Here is a 21655-nt window from a genome sequence, read left to right as displayed (position 1 = left end):
CCATTGGCGTTCTTTCCTTACTGGGAGACATGGGACTCTACAAGAACGGCAGGAATGTGGACCACGTGAGCCGCTTCCACAGACTCTGGTGGGCGACCACATGAGGTGGGTCACCCAGCAGCTGGCTGCTGGACAAAGAAGCTCCAGCCAGAAAGGCCAAGTGTGTTTGAAAGGCTTTACCTCCATGATGGGGCTGGATGCCAGGACCTTCTCTTCGATGTTGGTGTCACTGGCTGAGCCACCCACCGTGGCAAAATAGCGCATTGCGTACTTGGCTGACACGGTCTTGCCAGCTCCAGACTCCCCGCTGACTATGATGGACTGGTTCTTCTCATCTCTGGAAGGGAAAAAGTTCTGGTCAGTGGCTGGCTGTGGAAGGGTTCTGTTGCCTTCCATGGACTCTGTGGACAAGGGCCTGAGCTTGATCAAGATCATCTCATCTTCTCTGAAGGAAAAATACGAGGGACAGCGTTAAGACAGTCTGCCCTCCCTCCCATGCTTGCGTAAGATCCATAAGCAGGAGAAAGGAGAGTTCGGAGAAGGGCTTACAAAAGGCACACGTCCTTCCTAAGGGCCCTCAGCAAGGGCGGTGGGGCCAGCTGGTCACAACCACACTTTCTCTGGGGAGGCAGTACCCCCTCACCTGTTCCTTTATGTGCGCATACACACACACATACATCCTGAGAATTCACACACGTGCCTTTGCAGGTACACAGTCTCACCTCTGATTCTGTGGCATGCCCATCCGGGGCCACCGTGTAAATTACAACTTTTCAAAAACAAGGATCTTTTCCTCTCGTGTTTCAGCCCAGCGTGCCAACAGATAGTTTCAAATTTCTTGCTCATATGTATGTCTCCTAAAAGGCATGCTATTAACCACCAGAGTGGTCTTGCTTCAAGTTTATCAGAATTAGATAAAACAGCTATCAATTACAGTGAGAAGGATTTCAGTAAGACTAAATGGAAGGCAGAAAGCAGATCCTCTATACCAGATAAAAATGCATCTATATTTATCCCTTTAAAATAGACGACAGAAGGACAGGCAGGTAATGCAGAGAGCAGCCTATCCGATCTCTAAGGAATGTGCGTGTTCAAGCATGGGGAGAGAACACATGTGGAGGGGGGGCACAGGTTTGGCTAACGAATGGCTTGTAAGGGCTATAGTCAGCCACCTACATCCAGCTCACAGATCCACTGCCGGGAAGGCAGGCACTCTGCTCTCATCTCCAGTCCCTCTAACAGTGCATGGCATAGAATATATGCTCCTAGGGATTAACCAGCACCCCCTCCCAGATAAGAAAGCCTCGGAGCATGGAGGTGGGTTTATGACACAGCCCTCCTGGCCCTGGCCCACGACTACTTACACCAGCTCCGGGGGCTTCCTGGGCAGAGCAGGCCATAGCAGAATGAATAGAGAAGCCACCACTGGCTGCCTGCCCCACCGTGCTAATCACCAACACAGGTAGACTGTGGCTTATCAGCACAGGGGAAGGAATGTTGGCCCTGCTTCTGATCTGGGCTGACAGCCAAGACGTAGGAAAGCAGCGTGATGACACTGATGTCAACTAGGAGAGTACTAGAAAGATAGGAGAGATCCGGGCTGGGGGTGGGAGCACTGGGCAGACTCAGCTCTGGTAGCTGGGCTGAAGAACCCCTAACTGAGAGCCACTGTTCAATGTCAGCAAAGGGCAATATGGTCTTAGCTCACACAAACCATTGTTACCAGCTGGGGAGGGATCAGAATAAACACAGGGGGCTAGTTCTCCGTTGAAGATGGGGAAAACACAATGGATCTTCCCAATTGGCTCCACAACCAGTTTCCTAAGAACAAAGGCAAATCCTGCCTAGTATCTGAAAGATTAAGAAGTGGCTTTCTGAGATCCCTTGTAGTTCCAGAAGCCTGTGGACAATGCTTCTATTTCCCAGGTTCACTCGTTTTCATTGTATACATCCACCAGACCATGGAGATCATGACAGGTGTCACCTCTCAATACTTCATAATCAACTCCCTAGAAAACAGCTCAGAAGCACAGCCCTCCTGAATGACTCAGAGTAACCAGCTGGACCTCCAGTCCTGGACCATAGACTTCCGAAACAGACCCACGCTGGATGCCAGCTTCAGAACGCGCCCGTAACCACAATAAAGGGAGGTGAATTGCAGGAGCCACACGCCCAGGTCTGAAGCTTGGCCTCAGGCCCCTACATTCGACCTAAAATCAATCAATAATGAGCACAGCCTGTGTCTGTGCCTTACTCCTCAGCAGAGGGTCACATGGAAAGCAGAAGTAGAGACTGTCCAAGGAATTCAAGCAGGCTCTGTGGCAGTACCACATGGATGCTAGGGGAGTATGAACGGGAGCAACGGGGGCCAGGGGTGAGCACAGTCCAGTTCCCTGTGGCAACAGCGCGCACATGGCAGACTGGCCTAGGCAGAGACACAGAACACAGCTGGCACAAATAAAGCACAGACCCAGGACACGGGTCACTTTGCACCTGCAGTGTCAAGATGGGAACTGCCCTGTGCATCACTGGGAAGGAAGTGCAGAAAGGTCAGGCACTGGGCTCAGGAAAGAGAGTGCTCCTGCAGGAGGCAGCAAAGTCTGAGGAGAAGCAGGCCATTCTAAGGCAAGCGGTCAGGAATTCAAGAAGGGGGGCTGGCTGACAGGACAGCAACATGTCAGGAATCAAAAGACAGAATCAAGGCGGGGAAACGAGACGGTCAGGATGCAGAGGCAAATTCTGATGCTCTGATGAAAATGCATGCACGTGGCCAGATACTACAAGAGTTATAAATCTCCCCAAGTTTTAACAAGTCTTTACATTCAAGGCTGTTGAGCCTGAGGAAGTGCGGGCTATGGCCAGGAGTGCTAGCTGCTGCCTCATTTGATGGCTACTAGAGGTGATGTTGACATGTAGAATAAAGTCAGGTAAATTTACCTCTTCTCAGACCAACAAGTACCTTCTGACACCTTCCCTGACTTTGACCATTCTCAAATATTTTTAACTGGAGAACTTTATGTAGCTTCCCCGCACTTCTGCATACACGGGCCCCTCCCACCCCTAATCCACTGGCGGGCTAGGGGCACAAAGGGTACAGTACACACATACACTGTTTGGTCACAGCCTATAAGCTGGCCTGAGGGATGATGGACAGCAGCACTTTCTTGTCCTATGTATATTAGCTTTGCTTCCAACTCAAACACCTGGCAACCAGAACATGGGCATTAAAAACACACTGGGACCTCATTTGCAGTAATTAGCTAGCTGACATTGGCCAAGGTCACTCACTAAGTTGACCCCTGATTATCCCAGCGCAGTCCCTCATGAGTAGGAGGCTCAACTATGCTCCTGTTTGTCTTTGTGGCCACCCTGAGGTAGGCACCCAGGCCTCTGATGCATCCCCCCACTCAGGCCTGATTGTGCAAGCTAGCTCGCATCAGGTTTCTCCCACTCAAAACAGCAAACTGCTTATTGTTTGTTGAATCAAGTCTGGGCCCCTTCGTTGGGCATTTGCAACCCTCTCCAACGTAGGCCCCAACACCAAAACCCCTCACAAGGGTGGCAGATCGGTGCTACAGATAAAACACTGGGCTTTTAGTCAAAGGATCTGGCCTGAGCCTGGTTCTGCGATCCGTGGGCTCTTGAAAACCTCACACCACGCTGCAGAGCACACGCCCACCTCCCAACTCACTGCTCACTGTAGGAGATGCTCTCCATACCTTCTGTGGGATGACGGTACTGGAGTTCAGCCCAACAGGACTGCCTGTCAGTCTCTAAAATCGCACGCTTTCCCAGCCCTGCCATGTGTGCTTTCCCTCTACCTGACCTCACCTCCACCACGGACCTTCTCTCCTAAAGCCCTGCTCCACGCGAAGCCCGCTCCATCATGCATCAGGCAGCCTGGCAGGCCGATACTCCCCCATCTTCTAAAGCCCACGTCGTTGGCTTGGTAGCCTTTTTAAGACACTATTGCTTTTCATCTTACACTGATATCGGTCCTGGTCATTTTACCGTGTGACTTTGGGTCATTTCTTTCCTCTGGGTCTCTTTCATTACATCTAGAGGACAGGCTGTGACTTGGAACCCCCCAAAGGATCTCCTCCATCTGGGACACGGGAGGATTCCACCCCCAAAGTCCTCATAGAAAATATGGGTGGAGGAAAGCGGTTTCAAATTCTGGTTATTTGGGGCTGGTTTGGGGTTAGATGTTTTTAAGTAAGGAATTCTACCCAATATCCTTCAAAACCATAACCCATATACAGCTCTGTCCAGTCAGCCCAGTGACAGGCAGGACTTAGCTGGCAATGTGGGCCAATCCACTTTTCAGTGAATTGTTTCCTCTTAAGTCCAGCGGAATTCTCTTTAGAAAAAGAAAACAATGGCCAAAGGCTTTCATATCCAGCTGTTACTCAGGTGCCGGCTGTCTTTCAGGAAAGTCTGCATTACCCCCAACAGGAAAAGCCCCTAGAAGGCCTGTACCTCGGGCAAGAGCACAGGTTCCTAAGGCCTCTAGCCGTCCTCCAGCATCTGGGAAGAACGATGACAACCACGAGACAACCAGCCAACACACACACACACACACACACACGCACACGGCCACTCCTCCATCTCCCACCGGACCCCCTCCTCTGCTAGCCAAGAGGCAGAACAATTGCTAAACGACCTCTTGCAAACATTCCCCACTGAACCCCCACAGGGCTTTCAGCTCCTTGAGCAAGGTGATCCCCAGCCCCTCTCCATTTTGGAGCCCCCCAGTCGTCCCCGGGAAGGACAGTGGAGGCAAATGGCTGTTAAGGCACTGGAGGTTGCTCCACTAAAGGAAAGCCCTGCTGATCAGCCAGACGCTGTGGGAACTTCAAGAAACCCTGCTGAAATGTTGTCTTGTTTGGGTTTCCTGCAGAGAATGACTGGTCGCCTGTGCCCTCCCAATCAGCAACGTCACACAGAATGCTCAGGGAGATGCCGTTCCAGGTGACCCTGATGGAGAGAAGCCCCAGAACAGCTCCAGAGCAACCAGCCCAGCTGTGGCAGGCAATCCCAGGTGCCCCACCCATGGACCTGTGTGGCACCTCTGTCCTCACACGTGGCCCTGTGTTCTAGCAGCCACAGTCCAACCACACACTAGTCACTGAACTGAGGGTGCATGGAGGGCAAGCATTCACTTTAACCTTGAATCCCTAGGGCTCCTGGCACCCAAAGCCTCTCTGTCCCTGTCCCTCCTAGAGAGCCTTCTCCATGTAATGGGCACCAGCCTCCCCTCCTGATGATAGCCACACACCTCGGAATCATGTCCCTCACTTTCCCTCAAGCTCCACATTAACAAGTCCTATCGCATTATCTGCCAATGCAGACTGTCCCCTTCTCTGTACACCTGGCCATCACTACCCGGGACATGTGTGACAAGGTCTGCTTCTGACGTCTACGCCCGCCTCCCCTCACACGCCCTCCTCACATGATGTCCTGTACGGGAATACTGGCTCACGTCTCTCCTGGCCCTTCAGCCCTCCAGTGCTACCCTCTGCCCTCAGAGAGCCCAGCTCTGCTGCGTTCAAGGCCCAGCTTTATCGCAGCCACTCTCTGTTTGCTACAGTCAAACCACAGAGGGCTTCCTTATCCCCTCCTGCTGTATAGTTGCCTGAAGCTTTTCTAGCTCAAACTTCCTTTTATTTGACTTCACAAGTCTTAATGCCTGGTACTCAATCACCCTCTGGCTTTGGTAGCTCTTGCATTACTGCTTTTCAGTGTGATTAACTACTGCCTACTCACATCACGCTCGGGTGGTACGCAAAACCGCTAGCCATGCACCCCAGGCTCAGGATTCATAAGTCTACTGCCAGTCTTCCCATTTTAAAGAAGATGAAGCTAAAGTTTAGAAAAGCCAAGAAATAGGCCCTGAGTACTCAGCTAGGGAGACACCAAGCCCGGACTCAAACACAGGCTTCCACGAGTCTCCCCAATTTCCCAGTGGGCTGTGCTGGGACGTCGCTATCATTACACCCTTGTGGGAAAGAGCATTCCTTAAAGACTTCCCCCTGGAACAAATCTAGCCTTAATATAAGAGATCAGATGTGAATCAGTGGAAGTGTGGCTTCTTCAGAAGCTCTTCCCTGGCCACCTTGCCTTCACCGCGTTAACTACACAATTTACTAATGGTTTACTCACCTCCCCAGTGCTGGGCTCACCCACCACTGTCTCTTCCACCAGAACTTAAGTCCCACAATGGCTGACTTCTGATGCAGGGGCCTGGATGGGCAGGCCAGCACCCGGACTGTGTAAGGACCAGAGCCCCAGCAAGGACCATCACGTAGAGTGGTCCATACAGGCCATGCTCAGCCACTGGTGCCCCCTAGAGGTGTGCAATTTACTGCTCACAAAACCAAATCTGGTGGTCTCTGCCCTGGCTCAGCCTTCCGTGCTCGTCCATGGAAAGGGGACTGCAGGAGACAGTCTCAGGTTCAACTCTCAACCTGACTCAGGCTCTCCCTGAGAGAGAAGGAAGAGACGGGAGCAACATGTGCTAAAACTACATCCCCCCACCCCCCACCAACACACCACCATCATCGAACGGGACGGGGGGAAGCCTGGCTAAGGCACAGTGAGAAGGACACCCTGTCTCTGTACACATCATTAAGCCCCTCCATCGTTTCCTCCTCTAGTGACAAATCATCCAAAAATTTGGGTGTCAGTAGAATGCATTCTGTTCACTAATGGGATAATCAATCTTCTGTTTCTTGCCTGTCGGTTGGGTCTCTCTATTTTCAATACCCTCATCGCCACACAGATCACCTACCATTGTTTAAAAAAAAAAAAAAAAAAACAAAACTACACTAGAAAATAGGGATCCAAAAGTTTTGTAATTAAGAATTTTGGTCTGGAGCACCTGGGTGGCTCAGTTAAGCGTCCAGCTCTCGGTTTGGGCTCAGATCATGACCTCAGGGTCATGGCATCAAACCCCGCACTGGGGTCCACACTCAGCACAGAGTCCACTTCTCCCTCTGTCCCTCCCCCTGCTCATATGTGCATGCTCTCTCTAAAATAAATTAAAATCTTAAAGAATTTTTGTTCAACAAAGATACTGGTATCAGTCCCATGTACAGAGTTAACTAGGAAACAGGAGAAGAAAATTCAAATGAATCTTAGAAGCAATGCAGACTAAAAATATGGCCAAAGTAACATGGCTGACCGTCTTTAGAAGCTCAAATGTAAAAAAAAAAAATCAGTGTTTAGTGCTACACACAATTCTATTAAAACAAAATGACATCAAAACCGTAGAGTGAAGAAGTTAAGTGAAGTCGGGTGAAGGACAGAATCAGTTTGGGGGAACAAAACGGGGTTCTGTGCAGAACTAAGAGTAAGGCCGGGGGGACAGAGTCATTTGGATGGAGGTTAGGTTAGGCAGGAAGGATACAGAAAATTACAGGGAGGAGGATTTGGACTCAAAACAGAGCCACACACTCTGAGTCCATGGTTAAAGCCTTCCTCCCAAGGTGGGAGCACTGGAGAGAACATTCTGCTGTGACAAGGGGCTGGCCCAAAAAAGCTCCAAGGAGAGATTCTACGAGCCCTTCCAACGAGAAAGCCACACCTCGACGTGGGAAGGCAGACATCCTGGGCACCTGGAGGGAAGACACTGGAGGGGTCCTATAGGCCCAAGGCACCCCTGGTTTCTAGAGGGAGGGAGATGGATGAGCATCCCTGGGCGCCTCTGCCATCAGGCACGGATTCCTTACACCGCACACCCTCCCCTCCACCAGGCAGGGCTGTGTGCTCCGGTGCCATCTACAACTCAGGCCAAGTCATTCAGGAAGGCCGCCATAAATATTCATGAGAAACCGCTTAGCTCATGTTCAGCAGTTAGAGTTCTAAGTGTCTCTTGGAAAGATGAAATTGAACCTTCTGACAGTGTAGGAGGAGTACTTAGCACATTTAACATCCAGGTATCACTTCCCCACTCCAGGTTCACAGCAGCCCGTGGAGGCCTGAGATCTATTTATAAACTCCGAGGCGTAGCACGACACAGTGCCAAAATGACCCCGTCCCTTCCACTTGCTGGCTGTTCTGGAGAGAAGCGGGCTCCCCTCCCATAGGACAGCATCCCAGAAAGAACCTCAGGGCGCTTAGCCAAGCCCAACCCTCGCAGGCAGAGAGACCAAAAACTGGGGAGGGGCTCCTCAGGGCAAATGGGAATGTCCCCACATCTTTGCTCTTAAAATAAGGGGCTGGAAGGGGTTCCCTCAGACCTTCTGCTTCTCCCACTCGCACAGCTGGGCTGCGGATGCGTTCTCCATTAACCACAGTCACCTACTGACGTCAAACATCTTGGAACTCAGGAACCCGGGGCTTAGGGGAGGAAGAGCACCAGAACCAGAGGTTTTCAGCGATTTTATACTTTATAAACTTGTTTTGGTTAAGCGACGTCATTACCTGGGGTGAACTACGATACACACGTGCTTGTGCCCTCTAGCACCAAAAATGCTTTCATTTGGTTCTGGAAACAGGTTCTCGGTGAACACATATACTCTAGTAAACTCAGTTACACGGTTTCTCATGGGTCCAGCCAGCCCCCAAAGTGAAGCACGTGTGAGCACCCCAGTCTAGAGCCCTTTCTCTCTATACCACACACGCACTCTGCCACACTACCAGGAAGATTCAAGGTCTTTGACTTTACGTAGATGCTGCTTTACTCACTCATCTTGTAGATTTAGGGCATCTATGGACGTCCATTTCAGCATCTCCTCTCACTTCTCCAGGCTGCCTCCAAGGTGATCTCTTCCCTTGTGATCCTAACTGCTGCTTGGACACAGCTCCCTACCCAGGTGGCTCCTGCGAGGCCAACACAGGCACACACCCCTCCCCACCCCCACTGCACACGTACACGTGGAGGCTGCACCGGGCTTGGCCGGCCTGTGGGTCCAAAACAGAGCTCTCCAGCTCCGCACTCTGCTCCTGGCGTGGAAGTGTGGCACTCCACATGGGAACAAGCAGGGATCTTAGGAGTGGCCCTTGACTCCTTCCTTTCCTTTACCCCACCAGGCAAAGCTGGTTATACCACCTTGATTCTTTCTCTAATTTAGACCCAGGTCCTATTTATCATCCTTCCCCTCCTGATTCCACCCAAAGCATGGTAGCTGGTCTTCCTGTGCTAATTCTACTCCCTCCATTGCCCTCATTGCAGCTGGTATGCGATTTCAAAGAAACTCCTTCGAATGTGCCTAGGCCCCGTTCAGCCTGCTGCAGGAGACACTGCGGCCTGAAGGACGCAGTCAGTGTCTTCAGCGTTCCAGGCCCTTCATGATCTGTTCCCGGAGACCACTCCAGGCAGAGGCATCAGGCTGTGCAGAAAGGGGGACACACAATGTTCGGGGAAGAGGCAAAGTTTAGGACGATCCGATGCCAATAGGCAAGCCACAGTCTTTGGCAACACTTTGCAAAGAACCAACGTTTGTTCACTAACCCTGACTCTGTTAGAAACACCTGTCCAGCTAATGAACTGACCTCAGCTGGATCCCACACCAAAACAGTCGGGTCACCACCTATGGTGGTGGGGCCTGGGTATTTTTTGGTTTGAATCCACACGTGATTCTCCTCTTGGCTACATTAGTCCTGCTAAGGTTAAGAACCACTGCTACAGACTGAGCAGCTGACAGGTCACTATATATAAACATGTTCAGGTACTAGCAGCAACTCACATACCCTGTAACTTACATCTATCAATATTAGCCTGATACAGTGTAACAGTGAACTAAAAAGAACGCTTAGTGATCAGAGTCTTAGCCATCCTTCCTGGGGGCAGACAACGGAAGCCTTTACATTTAATGCCAGTACTCTGGTAAATGGCTTAGGGTAAGTCACCCAGAAACCACAGCGGCGTCTCCTCATTAACTGGATTCTCGTTCAAGGAGTCAGCTCTGGAGGTTAGAAACCTACAAAGCACACGCTGGCGCCTGTTAATGCCTGCAGCAGGGAAGACCAAACAGTTCCATACCACCTCCTATGTCAGGGGTTCCTGGCCTGAGCCCCATTACATAGAATTCAGAGACTCATGAACTTCGATGAACTAAAAACCACACCTTCGGGTTTTATTAAATTTTAACAACTTTGACATTTCCTTCAGTTGAGACTAGAGCAAGACAGCAGCTTCACAGACCCTGTGGCTTTGACACCCCATCCCAGCTGCTGCTGCTCAATTTTTACACCCATCACGGCAATAACCATTAGGACATCTGTCACTAACAGTCATAAACAATCCCTCATGTCTGCTCGATCACAATTCCCCCCAAATATTTTTATAACTTTCAAAATAATCTGTTTCTTCTGTAACTATATATATATATTCAATACATGCAAATGCATCATGTGAAATTAAAAAGGTTTAGAACACCTGAACATCACTTTCAAGGTTCCCCCCTACCTTCCCAGTGCCCAGTTGCAAAATCAGGCCTCTTTACACAGCACGAGTGACACCAACTTTTAAGAAGACCGTGTTTACATTTCATTAGATCATTTCCAAAGGCCAGTCAGAAACACCATTAACTGTACTGGTAGAGGCAGGGTTGGGGGAAGATGTCAGAGAGCCCCAGGATATGGGGCAAGGTTCTCCCCACTGGAAAACAGCTTCAGACATAAAGCTGGTATGTAAACTTCCAGGCCTTGCAAAAGAAGCCCACCAGAAGCTAAAGGACACGGTCATATAGTTTGCATCTTATAGCCCTCAGTAGGCTGATAATGTCCTGTGAGAATGCAAACATGTACTTCCCCCCCACTGCTCATCTGGGCACCTTGAGAATCACTGGACGAGATTTCTCTGTCCCTTTGCTGCTTTGACATTTCAGGATTCTCTTCCTTGGCCATGAAACCCTAATTCCTGGACCTAAAGCAGAACCTGCCTTGGTTGTCTCAGGGTGTCTACTCTGTAGGGTAAAGGGCTGGCTCAAGAGAGACCCTGTACATTGACCCCGCCCTCCACCCCTGCTCCGGCTCCCACACGCCTCTATTCAGAGAGGCTCCCTGGGTCATGTGTTCACCATACCCTTTCATCCCTAAACACAAACAACCCCAGCCTCCTGGCCTAGAGACAGTCTCTTCAATCCTTCAGGTAGGAGCCATTCAGGACAGGGTAGCGGTGGGAGTCAGGACAGGTGCTCAGCACTGGGTGATGGTGGGAACTGAAGGCCCTAGGACATAGTGTAGACCAACCAGAGTCTGGCGCCCAGTCGCTCAATAAATATTTCTTGATGAATGAATAGGTACTGTAGGTGAAAAGAGAACTCAGTTTGACTATGGGAAGGTACTGCCAACTGAGGTCATTCATGTCAGCAATGCAGCATTTACACCTAAATTATGTACTTTCGTGATTATAAATATCAATCAACATCTTAGACTAATTTTGCTGCAGGCTTTATTTGATTACAAAAATAAATGTTCAACTCTCATAGACTTTTGCTTATATAGCTTAAAAAAATTAACTCCTACTTCCAGGCACAAATCCGCAGACCTGAAACACAAGGCAGCTAATGGCCTCAGCAATCTCACAGGTAACTCCATGTTCTGGCCGCAGAGGCCAGTACAGGAAGTGGAACCGTGAAGGTGCGAATCTGAAAAATACATGAGAACCTAAGCAACAATGAAGTCCAACGGCAAAGCTTCAAAGAAAGAGACATGTTAAGGAAGTAAGGAAAGAACGTATTCACAACTTGATTTCTCTGTCTTCCCGTAAGAGTAACAAACCTGACCAGATCAGAGGCTCCCCCAGATGAATGAAGGCTCTGAGAGATCTCAGATAAGGGATCTGACTGGGGTAGAGGATTCGTGCCTCTCTTGGGGCAGAAGTCCATCGAGAGATGAGTAGCAAACCAGGGAAACTAGCACAAGTAAGTTCGAAGGTCAATGTCCATGTTCTGGTACTAGATCTGAAGGGTAGGAGTTTAAGTTTCTACCCTCTCGGGGATACTCGTGTTGGCAAGAAGCATCTGTTCAGGGTTTTTAAAGAACACAGAATTGGAAAACAACGGGCAGCATTTTGCTTTTCAAGCGTGGGTGTTTCGGACATCGCGCAGTAGGACAAAAGAGCAGAGTCTCCACAGTAGCCAGGGCACTTGAACCATTTCCACAACGGGCTCCAGGCGACAGAAGAGCAGACTCTTCACGTGTCAAGTTCTCCTGACACCATCCGCTCTTTCAGCTTCTACCCCTTCATCCCCAATCCCCCTCCTGCGTCCAGCTCTTAGTTACCGCACACACGCGGCCCAGGGAGGGTGTACAGAAGCAGGAGATGAGACAGAACGTGCCACGGGAAGGCCCTCACTTGACCAAAGCTTTCCCTCAGCTGGTCAAGTCCAGCGGCCACAGGGAGCAGCCAGCCAGCTGCGCTCGAGGTAGAATTCCCACAGAGCTCCACGGACTCGAGCCCCACCAGGGACGGCACTGCGACAGACTTGCCCATGCAGGCTTGTGAGAAGTGGGAGCCTAGGAAACCACGGGTTTCAAGCTGTAAAAACTCTGAGACATCCTGGGGGGTGGGGAATCAGCTCGACCCCATAAGCTTCAACCACCACCTGGGCAGAGCGAATACTGAGGGCTGCACATCACCAAGAATCTGTCCTCAGAGCCACGTGACAAAATGACAGCAGCTCCAGTCCAGTGGGACCATCCATGCTCAGCCACACTCAGCCACGCACTCTTCATCCTCCTTCCTGTCATCTTTCCATCACACAGCATTCTTCCTTCATCTCTCTCCCTCAAACTCATGTTCAAGTGCCCCCCCCCCCCCCGCCAACCCTGTGCCTGTCCGCCCCCACCCTCTCAGCCAGCTGGAAATAGGTGCTCCTACCATTTTCCTTTTCCCACAGAGGAAACTGGGCAAAGACACCACAGGACTTGTTGAAAGCCCCTCCAAGCCTCAGAGCCCCTCCTGGGCATGACGCCCTGGGCTCCTCCCTCCAGCCAGGCCAGGGCCCCCAGACACATGATAAGTGCAACCACAGGAGGGGCTGCTTCATGGAAACCCCCACTTCAGACTGAAGGTGTCCAAGTGAAATCAGCAGAACCACCCCTAGGGCTTCGTGGATGATGCACGTAACCGTTGTGCTCAGCAAATGCATGTGGAACGGAGGACTCTAGTTATCGATCAACAGCTCTCCTACATTCCCCATCTCTTCAACACAAGGTCCCAAGTCTGGATTCTGAGATAGAAATGAATTATACCTATCAGGTCTCAAAACTCAGACTCACTTTAATGGGCTGGAAAAGAATAATGGAAAGCCAATCAATCCTTCATCAGGCTGTCAGGAAAACTTGCTGACTCACAAACATCTCAAGCAAAACTAAAGTTGTAGGCTACTCCTCCCTTCTCTCAACACACAGGCCTCAGACACAGTCTTAGATGTGCACCATCTGGGAAATCTCACCGATGTTTGTGCGTCAACCCCGCTCCTCACAGCATCTGGGCTGAGGTCAGCCAAGGCTTCATCCTCACCTGCACGCACACCTTGAGATTTTAAGCTTGCAAATGGATGAAACTGTTTCAATAGATGAAAAGACCATACTTAGGTCAAGCCTTGAACTTCTACAACAGCAGCCTCAGGCCAAAAGCAGACGAAAATACAGGCCTTCTTGAGAGATCACAGGATCTTTCATTACTTGGGCTGCGCAAGAGAGAAACGAAGATCTTGGTTCTAACAGACAGTTCTTACTAATCAATAGGAACCTTCTTGCCCCTACCAAGTACCTTTTTATATAGCACAGATATAAGCAGCCAGGAGTTAGCAATAAAATAGAAGACCTAAGTAATATGCATCATCAAAATTCACAGTAATCAATATCAATTCTAGCCTACTGCACAGTTGCGTGAGGAAGCTCCGTTTAACATTCTGCTCGTACTGTGAGGCAGGTCAGATAACACTCCTCCCCAACTCTGCAGGCACAGTAACCAGTACGAAGTAGAAGTGATTTATTTAAAGCCAGGGTTCCCTTCACAGAGGTCAGCATTGCTCCTTCCCCTTCCACGGCCAAGCGCAGCAGAGAACGTGGCACTGAGTACTTTGCATAGGTTACAGCCCCAGCGTCCTTGGGCATGGGTGGTAGGTCAACATGGACAGAGAACCCAGAAGTGAAGTCTGACTTGAGTGCCTACAACCCTCTCAGCATCAAGAAGGGAAGGAGAACAAACATGACAAGGGAGACCCAGCTGCCCACCGGCCGCATGGCAATTCTTTATTGCCCACCTACATGGGGTAAAATCTTGAGCTTATTTCTAAGTATGTACGTGAAATTACTCCCATGAGGGGCTCACACTCAAGAAAGTACATCCAGCACACCTAAAATAAAAGGCAGGGTTTGCAAAAATACCTATAAAAGACCAACAGCCTAAAGCTGAAGGAAGCCTCAAACGGGGTGGAGATGCCAGGGAAAGACTCCAGAAGGCTGGATTCCACATTGACCTTAACAGCCCTAACCTTGACCTTGACCAAGACTTACAGGTCCAGAGATGGGAATTTGCTGTGCAGTAGGTTCGTGGGACAGGGACCAGAGAGCTGAACAGAAGAGTTAGAGAAGTTTTCTCTGGTCTTTCCTGTCACAGCAATTTGGGGGTATGAACATAATTATGTCATGACCTTGTCCTCTGGGTAATAAAGAATCCCTGTCATCACAAACTCCCCCTTTTCTAAAAACTTCAACAATGACTCCCTATGAAACAGGGACTGTTTAATGCAGATGACTGACCACACCTTTGGAAAGACTTGGGGTTCTGAAGCTCTGGGGAGCGGAGTAATGTAATTAAAGCATTCCTCAAGTATTCCCAGGGCCAGAATCAGTCCTTCCTGTTTATCTTTGAAGCCTTTTGGACTTTCCCTTTAAGTCCCTCTTTAGTTGTAAAACCCCAAAGCATTTTTGTTTTGTTTTTAGTGCTCAGTGTCACTTAGCAAAATCCACAGTTTTTGATTTCACAGTAAGAAATATTCTCCTGAAGCAGCAGGTGTGCCCAGGGTAAGGGACACCGGACCTTGTGGGAGGTACCAGTTCTCTTCCCCGAGGGTACGTGAAGTCACACTTCGGTGGGTCATCTCCCAGAGCCCTCCTGCTGCAGCTCACAAGGCTCCCCCTCTCTGGGCCACCCACCGAAGAAAACTTCTTCTGCTAAGAGCATCAGATCCTCCTAGGTGCTTTCTGCTGTGAGCACTGTGACTGGAGTCCTCCTTGTGCTTGTCTAACACTGATCTGGAACACAGCAAGAATTTTGCCAGTACCTCAAGGGCTCTCCAGTCCTGGTCTCCTGGCATCCCACAGGCTCCAGGGCCGAAATGGGAAGCTAACGTCATCAACCAGCTGAACAACCACAACTTCGTGGAGCATTTTGCTGAGCCGTGTTTTGGTTTCCTGACTGGTGGAGAAGGGACAGAGAAAGGAACAGAGAAAGGGCCCAAGGCGAGGCAGCATACCTGCCTCCAGAACCCGGGAAAGCAAAATCAGAGAGCTGTGCAGCCTGCCACCCAGTTGCAAATATTTTTTTTTTTTTTTTTTAATTTTTAAGAGCGCATGAGCAGAGGGAAAAGAAGAGAGAATCCCAGGCAGGCCTCACGTCCAGCACGGAGACTGTGCAGAGCCCAACATGGGGCTTGATCCCACGACCCCTCGACCATAACCTAAGCTGAATGCAAGAGCTGGACACTTAACTGACTGAACTACCCAAGTGCCCCAGAGGCTTTTTCTTTAATCCCATTCTCTTTTTGCTTTATTTCCCTGCTGTGCTGGACTACCAATGCCACCAGATATATAACAGACCAGACCTAGTCCTAGATGAACCCAAGACCTAAGGGTTCATTTAAATTCTATTTAAATTCTCACTTCAGATTTAATAAAGCTTAAAGATTAGCTATGATTTGGAAATATCCTCTTAAATAATTAGATACACAGACGTATTGGTTAGCATGGGTGGTTCTGAATTCTTCTCGAGGTAACGCATACCTACTGACACACCAGTCTTCTGTGAGTGAGATTCTTTACAATAGACTCTTCATACCTGCCTCCCTGCCCACATCCCACCTGTCTCAACCCTATTTTATCACTTCTAGGCTCAAAGGATACCATCTAGGAAATGTAGTTCCTGTCCACTTTCTCTAAAATAGCACCTCTAAATCTGCTACCACTTTTATTATGGGGGTAGGTGAGTTTTATTGCAATGTCACTCAAATACCATACAATTGACCCATTTTGAGCGAACAATGGTGTTTAGTACATTCAGGGTTGGGCACCATCACCCCAATGTCAGAACATTTTCATCACCTCCGAAAGCTGCCCTTGGCGCAATACCAGCCCCTTACAAACCCCCCACCCCATTCGATAATCTACATTGTCTCTCTAGATGCCCTAATTCTGGCCTTTCATACAGATGCCATCACATGATCTTTTGACCGGCATCTTTCATGTAGCGTGATGTACGGCTGAACAAGAGAGTATGTCACTGTACGGATATCCCACTTTTGTTCATCCATTTTTCAGTTGATGGACATTGGGGTTGTTGCCACTTTCTGGCCATGATGAGTAAATATAAATATTCATGTGCAGGGTTTCGTGTGGACATGTTTTAATTTTTCTTAGGTTATAAACAGCTTTGTGAAGCTTGAAATAAAATGGATTTTCAGTGCTTATCAAAAAGCTATTCCATCAAAAGGTGAGACATAGCCTACTATTTAGGAAAAATTCCAATCACTTTATTCCCCACAATAAGCTATGTTTGGTGACATTTTAAAGCAGCCAAGCTAGAATAGAAATCCCCTAACTCAAAGGTGTTTTATTGGGCAAAATAAATACCCTCCATTTCAAAGGTTTATCAAATGTTTAAATTGTCATACCCCTTCCTAGTAAACAAATGCATTGGACTTTCCTGATTCCTAGAAATGCCAGTTAACATTACATTTTATGTGCTCAGAGGAATTTTTTTAAAAAATCCAACCACCCTTCAACAGAGAATCCCATCTGGGGATTCCCATCTGGGAATGACTCTTCAGGCATTTTGTTTCTGTTTCTTGGATCTGACCTCGAATAGGCGTTCAGGTTGGCTGGGTAGAGTGTGTCTTCCCTAGTCACCCATATCCCTTTGCATGCATGACACCTACATCCTTTCTACTCTTTCCTTAAACTGTAAAGACCTTCACATTCCTTGCATGTACTATATTTCTCTGCATATTCTGCTTCTTTTAAAAGATACTGAAAACCTATCCACATAAAAATCTGCACAAAGGTGTTTATTAGCAGCTTTATTCGTAACTGCCAAAAGTTGGGAGCAACCAAGATGTCCTTCAGCAAGGGGATGGATAAACTTTGGTAAATCGACACAGTATTATTCGGCTCTAAAAACAAATGAGCCAGCAAGCTATGAAAAGACACAGAGGAACCTTAAATGCCTATCACTAAATCAAAGAAGCCAATCTGAGAAGACTGCAATCCTGTAAAATTCCAAGTATGTGACATTTTAGAGTCAAAACTTTGGAAACCACAAGATGAATGGTTGCGAGGGGCTGGGGGTAGGGAGGTGTGAGCAGGCGGAGCACAGAGGGCCTTCGGGGCCGGGGCTACCGTTAGGATTCCATAATGATGGGCACGTGCGATTTATCATACACGTTTGTCCAAATCCATAGAACATACAACATCAAGCTTGAACCCGAATGTGAACTATGCATCTGGGGTGATTATGATACGCCCGTAGGCTCATCCACTGTAACAAACGTCCCATTCTGGTGTGGGAATGTCGATCATGAGGGACGCTACACAGGTGTGGGAGCTGGGGGCAGGGCACAGATGGGAAATCTCTGTACCATCCGCTCAGTTTAACTGTGAATCTAAACCTGCTCTAAAAAATTAAAGTCTTAATGTACAAAAAAATGTATTTGTATATATATACAAAAGATGTTAAAATTTTAACTTCTTAGACCATTCATTCTTTGCATCCTATAGAACTCACTGTAAAAAACCTGTGTAAAGACATATTTGAAATCTTTAAAATATCAACGTAAAGCTACTGTTTAAAGATCAGGTCAACCACAGAATGCTTCAAAAAATGTTAGCACCTAATTCTCCTGTAGCACCTTCTGCAAACTGGCGTTTTCCACATGTCCCACAACTGATCCTCGGAACATTGCCAGGAATAAGGTCCTCTTCTGACCATCCCCACATTACAGAGGAGGAAACAGACACCGAGCAGGAGGACTCAAGTCACACAGCCACTGAGAGGCAGCGGGAGGCTCGGGCCGGGGCAGCTGGCCACACGGCGGCCTCAGCGACCGGGGGGGACCCCTGCAGCAGGGCATCCTGATACCACTGGTTTCGTGGGTAACCACTCCAACCACCAGTCTCAGGCTAGTAAGTGGTGGGTTTAATAAGTAGTTTCAAATTATTACAAGAAGGGAAGGAGGGAGAAAAGGAGGTAGAAAGGCACCTCAAACTAATTAAAGAGGTGACACGGTCCTCCCTCTGGCTCAGATGTCCACCATCCCAGCCTGCACTACTGCGCCTGCCTGAGAGAGACAGCCATGTTATACTCCACAGTCATTTATTCTTTACTGGGAGAGGAGGCAGTAAAGCAAGCACACACAGGCTCCCAAATGAAACCCGGTGGACATTTGGAAGAGTTCACAAAAACGCTTTTTAAAATACACTATCATCAAGGTGTTAGTGGAGGAACTGTAGCTCAATTACATAACTGAACCTGTCGACGTCACAGTAATAACATTCTCCGGGAGGACTTATGAAAGATGGGCTGAGGGGCTGTTGCCAGCCTACAAAGAGTAGAAACTGCTCGGAGCTCAAATCTGCCTCTCCTACCCTCCTGACCATCTTTCCAGATCCTTCCAGAGCCCCACTGTATCTGCCCTTCTCTCATGGGCCATTCCCTATTGCCTTGGAAGACGCTATTGTCTGCTCTGGAGAGATCCTGTCCTTCCCCACTCACTTCTCTGTGGTCCTGCCCCTTCGAGGCCAGCATTCAGCTGGCCATTGCTTTGAGGAATGTCTCACAAACCACCTCACTCAATGTGATATCCATCTTGACCAAGGTGCCAGGGGGCTGGGGCCTGAAGTCTTCATCCTTTTGAATCAAGATACACTGAGCAGAACTGTGGGGGTGGGTAGGGGGGATCCTGACTGGGGCCCAGGGAGCTGGCATTTCTGCTGATGGTTAGGAGAGGAAATGAACCAGGGGGTAGGGGGCAGAGGACCCTGGGGCCTCAGCACAAATTCAGGGCAGTGCCTTGCAAGTCCCTGCTCTCCCTTTTTACACAGTTTCCTCCTCCATAAAATAAATGAGCTGAACAAAAATCATCTAGGGATCCTCGCAGTTGTCAATGTTGGGAGTCTCTTACACACTCCACTGCACCTATGACAGGTGCAAGGGAATCCAGGGCAGACACCAGTTCTGGCCGCGGACCAGGGCAGAGGGGCCAGGTCCATGAGGAGAGCACACCAGTGACTGTCTTCACCACTCCAGCTCCCAAGATCTCCTGCCACAGCATCCTGGCCAACCTCTCCAACACCTGTCACACAAGAGACACAGTCCTGTCACCTGCCCCCCCCCCCCGCCCCTAAAGCAACAGTGCATGAGCTCCCAGCTTGCCCTGCACACTCAGGTGGTCCTCGCCCCAGACACATGTGACTTATTCCCATCCCAGTGATTTTCTGGGGACACTTCCACTGTGAGAGACATTTGAGGAATCCATGTGTGATTCACCCAACCTGTATCTGTTCCATGCTAAGACGGGAATCCTGCAAATTGAGGGGAAAGACCTGAACAGTTGGACCTCCTGCCACCACACCTACCAACCTTCCTGCTTCACCAGCATCCGGCTTCTTCTGCCCCTTCTCTAACAGGAGGATCCTGCCTTCTCTCAGAGGTAAATTCCACCACCTGAGCCCGATGTCTCGCTCCCCCTCTGGCACTCCCCCGCCAACTTGTTATCACCTTGCCCCATTCCCATACTCTGCCCCCCACTGCCCCCCCAAACTGCCTCCTCCCTGTCAGCATTTTAACAACCAGAGACCCTTTACTTTACAGCAAACACACACAAACACTCCTCCTCCCCAGCCGCACACCTGGGAGTGATGAGAAACGTGGTCACGATGAAGACCAGTTCACAGGCCACAGGAGTGACCCACACGAAGATGAACTCAGGCAGCAGGGACAGGAATTAGAGCCCATAGCTCCAAGGTGCATTTTAAAGGTGTGACATATATGACATTCTCTCAGATAGGAAGTATATTTTAAAAGTTTCTGACTCCTGGGGCACCTGGGTGGCTCAGTCGGTTGATCGTCTGCCTTCAGCTCAGGACATGATCCCAGGGTCCTGGGATCGAGCCCCCAGGCTCCCTACTCAATGGGGAGGCTGCTTCTCCCTCTCTTGCTCTCCTCTGCTTGTATTCTTTGTGTCAAATAAATAAAATATTTTAATAATAAAAGCTTCTGGCTTAATTGAGAAGAAAGGTAACACTTTAAGTAAAGGGACAGACCAGGAAGATAAACATTTTAGGCAGATTTTTTGGACATCTCATTAATATTACATAGAACTTGTCTACGGGGAGAAGTTAAAGCGCTGTAGTCATCTCAAGGGCAGAAACCAATACCCAGGGCATTCCTGTAGCTCCTGTATTATGCCCACCCAGAAATCGCCTGCCAACATGCAAACAGTGTGCACCAAGTATGAAAGAGATGCTAAGCCTGGGGAAACGCAAAGACTATCTCCCCGAAATCCACCTCTGGCTCCGCACTTAGAGTGTTTACATGGGAATCCAGCAACGCTGAATTCTCACCTGTGCTGGGACCATCCACAGAGCAGCAACCCCAGGTCCCACACAGCAGCTCACACAGCCGTGCTGTGGACACTGTCCCGCAGCAGTGATGACAACTTCCCACTGGATGGAGGAAATGAATCCGTGCAAGCCCAGCGTGCACCCCTGGGGAGTTCAGCCAGAAACCCGGTTCTCCAGATTCCAGCCACCCAAGTACAAGAGCAAGACCCCACGGTGGGTGAGAAGAGTGGGTTCCAGCACCGGCCTGTCACATACAAGGTTGGGGACCTTGGCTGAGCCCCTCAAGGCCTCAGCTCTCAACAGGGGAAATAATAAAGCCTGTCTGTCCACACTCTTGGTTTTGGTGTGGAGCCATGAGGCAAGGGAGACCAAAAAAGGCCTAAAGTCCACAGTGCAGCACAGATGTGAGAGTTACAAGGCAAGCGGGAGATCATTTTGGGCATCTGAGATAGAGTAATGGGAGGCAATTCTTAGATGCCCAGGACCACCCTCCACACCGCAAGGTGCTCCAGACTCCTACTCAACACCCAGTCAGCACAGGGGTATGCCGTGCCCCCCACCCCATCCACGTGCAACAGTGATCTGACCTCTCCAGCTGCCCTCAGAGAGAGGCTCCGCTCCCGTCACCTGACAGGTACTGCTTCCCCCACCCGACCTTTAAATGCTAAATCTATGCAGGGTTGGAGCTGCGAACTTTCCTCCTCCCCAGCAAGCTCTCCCAAGAGGACATCATCCATCCCCAAGGCTCTAGGTGCCATCCGGAGGCCAACCTCTCTCAATCCCACCGATTCATCAGCTCTATTCAGATGTCAGGGAAGGGTGGGGCGGGGGAATGTGAATGAAGCAGCTCCCAAATAAA

The 21655-nt window shown here is 49.4% G+C and overlaps 1 protein-coding gene across 2 annotated transcripts in view; it reads right to left on the bottom strand.

Moving 5' to 3' along the window:
- MYO5B (myosin VB) overlaps positions 1–21655 on the bottom strand; it is a 348888-nt gene that overhangs the window by 144832 nt on the left and 182401 nt on the right. For both annotated transcript variants that reach the window (XM_047696392.1, XM_047696393.1), the window contains exon 5: positions 181–337. In XM_047696392.1, coding sequence (XP_047552348.1) covers positions 181–337 — 157 coding nt within the window. The remainder of the gene's footprint in view (positions 1–180; positions 338–21655) is intronic.

Source organism: Lutra lutra, chromosome 12 (assembly GCF_902655055.1).
Source record: "Lutra lutra chromosome 12, mLutLut1.2, whole genome shotgun sequence".
Lineage (NCBI taxonomy): Eukaryota > Metazoa > Chordata > Mammalia > Carnivora > Mustelidae > Lutra > Lutra lutra.
This window is presented reverse-complemented; position numbering and strand designations above follow the sequence as displayed.